The sequence below is a fragment of the Mugil cephalus genome, chromosome 19 (genome assembly GCF_022458985.1).
Source record: "Mugil cephalus isolate CIBA_MC_2020 chromosome 19, CIBA_Mcephalus_1.1, whole genome shotgun sequence".
Classification (NCBI taxonomy): domain Eukaryota; kingdom Metazoa; phylum Chordata; class Actinopteri; order Mugiliformes; family Mugilidae; genus Mugil; species Mugil cephalus.
In genome coordinates, this window is record NC_061788.1 from 12,857,624 (window position 1) to 12,863,547 (window position 5,924).

The 5,924-nt window shown below is 45.9% G+C and overlaps 1 protein-coding gene across 1 annotated transcript; it reads left to right on the forward strand.

Annotated features, from left to right (window-relative positions):
* The first annotated feature begins 1,876 nt into the window (after window positions 1-1,876).
* On the forward strand, window positions 1,877-3,742 carry LOC124996856 (zinc finger and BTB domain-containing protein 12-like). Its single transcript, XM_047570210.1, has 2 exons — window positions 1,877-2,232; window positions 2,482-3,742. The coding sequence occupies exons 1-2, from the start codon at window positions 1,921-1,923 to the stop codon at window positions 3,586-3,588; spliced, it is 1,419 nt and encodes a 472-aa protein (XP_047426166.1). The 5' UTR covers window positions 1,877-1,920; the 3' UTR covers window positions 3,589-3,742.
* Window positions 3,743-5,924: the final 2,182 nt, after the last annotated feature.

Here is a 5,924-nt window from a genome sequence, read left to right on the forward strand (position 1 = left end):
GCGACTCCCTGATGTAGCTAATGTTCTATTGTATCTGATAAATGACATCATGTTTTGGAAAAGGCGCCACTGCTCCGCCGCCCAGCAGACTGGGTCATATGGATGAATGGGTCATAGGGCTGTGGATTTAGGACAATGAAATATTACACAAAACAGGAAGACATTAAACCCTACTCATGATATTGCTGATTATACAGGGAGCCATCTTTTGGCAGGATTACTGCAACAACTGCAGTTATCAGAACAGACAGATGTCTGGCCAACAAACGAGAAGGTTCCATTAGCTTTTTACCTCTGAAGACACTTCAGAAAAACAAGGTCAAAATCTAAATCCTCTGAGTCACAGAGGATAATGAACTATATGTTAGGTGAAACCACAAGGAGTCAGATTCTATGGACAGAAAAAAAAACTTTAAAAACACTCTAGTTTGAACAATTTCACGAGTGATTAAAAAGAAATATTCTCAAATAATTATTAATACTTATTAATAAGTATTAAAGGCAAACGGAGGTAACATTCTGGCCACAAGTGCCACACTTCACAAAAATATACAGTATGGTTGTCCTCATGTAAAAGATCAGCTCAATGTTTATTATTAGTTTCAAACTCAAGCGAAATCGGACTCTTACACATTAAAAAAATATATTGTTAAATGTAATAAAACACTGTTTTACCATAAAAATAAAAAGTTTTTTTCCCCCACCTTAACAGACAAATACATTTTGTAATTTGCGTTAGTTAATTGAATTAACAACCCACCTTCTTGTTATATCGTAAATGTGCGCCCTTCGGGTATAATATTATGACCAAGGACAGAAGAAATAAATAACACAGACCATCGTCTGGATGAGAAACTTTTTGACCAAGAGTTCACATGCATGTGGATGTAGTTAGACGTGTACCTCCCGCCTAGTCCAGACCACACTCTCCCACCCCCATAGCAATGACAGCATCCTGCTGGTCAATGACCCAGCAAGTTACAGCCTGACACAGACTCACATAAAAATATGGTGTAGGAAAATCTGACCTGGTCTTCAAATTCACTACATCCCAAACTGATCAAGTATCAGTGGGATCGTCTACAGGGGACAGGACCCTCCTCTAATGTTATATATAGACAAAACAAAAATGGTAAACAAAGTCAAATGTCTTTTATTTCCAGACAGGAGCCCATAAACTGTTCGAAGAAATTACTGTAGCTTGAGCATGATCTCCACCGTGTGGCCTGTTTCTAGCATAGCAGCATTTTTTTTTTTTTTTTTTTCCTGGCGAACTCAACATCCTCCTCATTTGGTGTCAGGGCCGCTCTTAGCTTGATTAACAGCCCGGGTCAACAAAAAGCAGTGAAGGGGTTAATTAGTTCATGTGCTCTTGCGTACACACACACACACAGTCATTGCTGCTCATGCATTTCAGATCCTCAGCAGAAAGTCAACTGAAGTGAGGATGGCCACTGCTTCACGGCTGAAAGATGCATCTCATCCTCCTGCATGTGTAGACGCGGCGTCGTCGCTGTCAGCGGCGAAGCCTTCAGGGGGATTGGATTGCAGGACATCTAATTAACCACGTTAATTGTGTTTTTTGAACCAAGGAAAGAAGCCATTCCAACCACTGGATCCATTACCACGGGATGAGCCTGCATTACGAGGTGGGGTTGAATCTTTTCATTTGTGTGTGCTGTCTCTAGCATTTACTGCGCACTTAGTTCAGATGCTAAATTTAAGACCTGATCAGCCTCATCATGAGGACGGTATGTGGGAGTTGTCATTTGGCTGTAAGTCACTGATGCAGGCCCAATGTCGCACCAGAAGAGGGGAGCCAACGTGTTAATCAGAACCCGGTGAAAAGCTCAAGTTCCCACTGTACTGTGAGAAAACAGACCCGTGATCTAACTGCTCTTTTAAATCCAGACAGCCCTCATGTCCAGCCCCTCTGACGTCCTGCGGTTCAGTCTGCCGACGCACGGCGACGCCATCCTCGGCAAGATGAACGCTCTGAGAGAGGAGCATCGGTTCTGCGACGTCACGCTCATCCTCGGGGGTCCGCAGTGGGGCCCCGCCGCCCGGCCCCTGTGTTTCCACGGCCACAGGGTGGTGCTGGCGGCGTCCTCGAACTTCCTGCGTGACAAGTTTCTGCTCCACGAAGGCCGAGCAGAGCTGAGTGTGGGTGTCGTTTCCAGTGCGATGGTTGCTAAGGCGCTGCTCGTGTCCTGCTACACCGGACGCCTAGAGGTGCAGGATAAACATCGAATGTTGTATTTCCAGTTTATTTCAGCTACAGACACTTTCAGGTTTTTCAAAATTATATAAAAAAAAAGAGTTTTAGAATGACAAGATAGATAATAAGGAATAAATAAGGAACGGCAAAAGAGGAGATGTGATGAAAGGGCTGCATAAATTGTTGGACTGGATGCATCTTGCACAGGTTTTCTATATTCTTAATTCTTTGTTTTAACTGTTTTTTCTATTACTGCTAATCAGGTCCCTGTGCGAGAGCTGGTGAGCTACCTGACCGCAGCCAGTGCTCTCCAGATGAGTCTGGTGGTGGAGAAGTGCTCCCGGGCAGTCTCCCAGTACCTGAGTCCCACTCTGGATTTCTTGAACCTGAAGAGCCTCTTAGAAGAGAAAGAGATCCAGGGGCCAGAGAGCAGCTTGCCAAATTCCACCTTCACAAATGTGACGGAAAAGGATGCAGCCCAGCCCAGCCCCAGCGTCCAGGAAACCACAGAAGCGGTAGCGCTCACGGTTCAGTCCAAGCGGAGGATCAGCCAAGAGGCCGAGGTGGATAGAGAAGCACCGGGTGACATCAGAGAAGAAAACACTGTGGTCAAAGCTGCAGCAGAGATATCAGAAGAAGCAGCATGTTGTCTCGACAGTGAGTCAGAGGAAGGCAGAGACGTTCAGACATTTCCCACAAAGGAACTATTGTTTCATGTTCAAGACGCTGCGGGTGCTCTCGGCTGTAAGCTGCACCCTCCTGCCATTTTCCATGACCTCATTTCCTCCAAAGTCCCCACAATCAGAAGGAGCTCTGAAGAGTCAATGGACAAGTCCCAGAACCAGCGTGAAAACGAACCCGCAGAAGAGGAGAACACACCGACAGCTCAACTGCAACGCGGTGAAAAGCTCCCGGCCTCTAATATTTTTTGCCTCTCAAGAGCGCACGTCTCAGAGAGTCACGCTACCCCGGATGACTCTGACTGCACACTGGTCCAGAGGCCGTACCTGTGCAGGAAATGTGACAAAGTCTTTCAGCATCTGCAGAGCTACTTGGGCCACCTGAAGGAGCACAGGCGGCATTTCTGTCTGGTCTGCGGCAAAGGCTTTTCCCAGAGGAGCAACCTGACCCACCACGTCCACGCGCACACTGGCGTGAAGCCTTTCAGGTGCCCGCTGTGCCACAAGACGTTTGCGCAGAAGGCCACGCTGCAAGACCACCTCGGCCTGCACACTGGGGGAAGACCCTTCGGGTTTAATCACAGCACCGTGCATCTTGCAGATAATGCAGGCCTCAGGCGCCACCTGAAGGAGAGCCATGGTAAGAGTGGCCTCCAGGGTGAGCTTGAAGAGGCCGAGAAGCAGGTTTAGCATGGACCTTACTTGTGGGAAACAAAGACATTTTATAAACAGTTAAACGGTGAATATGTAACATGACGTCTGATCTGTATGTTCCCTGCACAGCCAAAGATTATTCTGCTTTAAGAAGCTAAGCTAATTAAGGTGTGAGAGCAAAAATACTTAGTAAAGGTTTAACAGAAGGGCTGTAAGTATCAGTAAAAGGAATAAAAAGTTTTAAAAAGACAGTTGCTTGAGAAAGATCATTTGCTACGTAACGGGTAGACCGAGGGAGTTCACAGACGAGCGCCGCTTCACCGGCTGACCCCTCTGTAGCTGTGTGCAGCCGACTGAGCGTGAGTGCATGTGAGTGGGCTCTCCCGCATGGCTGAGAGGATTTCCGTGCTCTCGCGTTCCATTCCTTTCCTTTTGCACGTCCCCACTTATCCTTCAGTTATCCTTTTCGACCCAGAAATGTCATCGTCGCTCATCCGTCCGCTGAATGGAAGCGGTAGCCAGTGGGCAACTGAGACACCACTGGCTCCGGTTGCAGACAAACACTGAAGGAGCGCTTTGCATGGGACACGGAAATTCGGGCTAATGTGTTCGTGTGTGTGTGTGTGTGTGTGTGTGTGTGTGTGTGTGTGTGTCTGTGAGAGAGAGAGAGCAAGGAAGAACACACAAAGATATGGATAATAAAACGGCTCTACTTCCACGTGCAAATAAACAAATACGTGCACGCAGACTTCCTCGAAGCTATTTGCACATGATACGCAATCGATGTTGTGGTGCACGCTGTCGTTACAGAACTTTCTTATCTGAGCACAAATTCAAGGACTTTGCCAGACGCAGCACCTCCTCTAATTTCAGATCCTCGTCGTGGAATTCCTTTCAGCGGAACCCAGCATCGTCTCTCCCTGTCAAAGTAGGTCAAAGTACGTACAGGCACATGTGCACGGCACAGTTTCATGTGTAAACACAAACACACGCGGACTCTGTAAATGCGGCTTTGGGGGCACCTCCATTATGGATGAGAAGTCTGAGAGGTGGCCGGTAGGATGAGGGTGTAGGCAGCAGGGAAGGTGGAGGATGGGAACTAGATAGATAGAGAGACTAGGATGAAGAGAGTGACAAAGAAATGTATTATTTATTGGTTTTAAATTTTAACCCTAGCAGGTATACAGGAAATGCACATGGCCATGACTGTACTTTGCTCAACAGAAACAATTTTGATTGTTCTTTACTGTGTCAATACATCCAGATACAGTCTTATTATTAGGGCCAGATTTCTTTTTTAAAAATGCAACAGTGCGGTTCTGTGAAATTTGAGTTATTAACCATGTGCACATAGCTATATCAATGTTTCAGGGTGCAGCAGCTGACTCTCCTGCAGACTCCCTACCTTCCTACATGAACACGCTTGTAAAGTTTTATGCTTTTCGCGACAGTAACTTTGTGACCGGTATTACGCTCAAAAGCCTGTACTGAACAAAGACTTTTTTTCTCACCCATCTGTGAAGCTTACTCCCTCCATTTGTGTATATATTTAAAGACTAACACGTTTTCAGCTCAGTCCGTGACTAATCACAGATTTAAGTCAACAATATGAACCAGGCGGTCAGTATGAATCATGGCTCACAATGAGCAGGCTCACCTCTTCTGTAGTAAGCAGCAGATCACTGAGGGCAAATCTGAGCTATTGTTATTGTTATTTAGGCCCATGTGGTGAATGCGCATTCAAAACAATACTGAAATCCTAAACAAAGTCCGTTGTAGTGTACAAGATAAAGCTGCATCCATGTAATAGGATTACAGTCTTGACAATTAGTCACTGCCATCCACATAGCCTTTCCTTTTATTGACCATATGTTCTCCAGAGTGAGTGCTAAAATGCAATAAATATAAACTAAATGGATCATAATTTACCTCAAAGATATATGAATGTCAAATGAGTGATGCAATAATAATTTTTGCAATTAAAGTGTAATATTTAATATTTTAGTTTTTTTTTTCAAAAATATGTATTTAGGGTTATTGCGGTGAAGTGCAAACAGATTAGACGATGATAAGCGCAAACATTTTCCGCTGCTCCACTTCTCTGAACTGGGCTGCAAAACCCCCCAAAGCACGCGGGAACTGCGTGTGTTTGTATGTGAGCGAACTTCCTCCTGACGGGCGCACTTGTCGAAGCGCATCCTCCGCCGCTCTCTCTGCTCTCTCGCTCTGTTCCTTTAAAACCAGGCAGCCCACGCCTCGAAAAGCGGCTTGTTCCGGCTTGCCCCTTTACATCTTTTTATCCTTGCTCACTACATTAAAATAGTGCCCCTCGCGTCGCTCCTCGGACAGTTAACGCACCGGCGTTCCCGTTG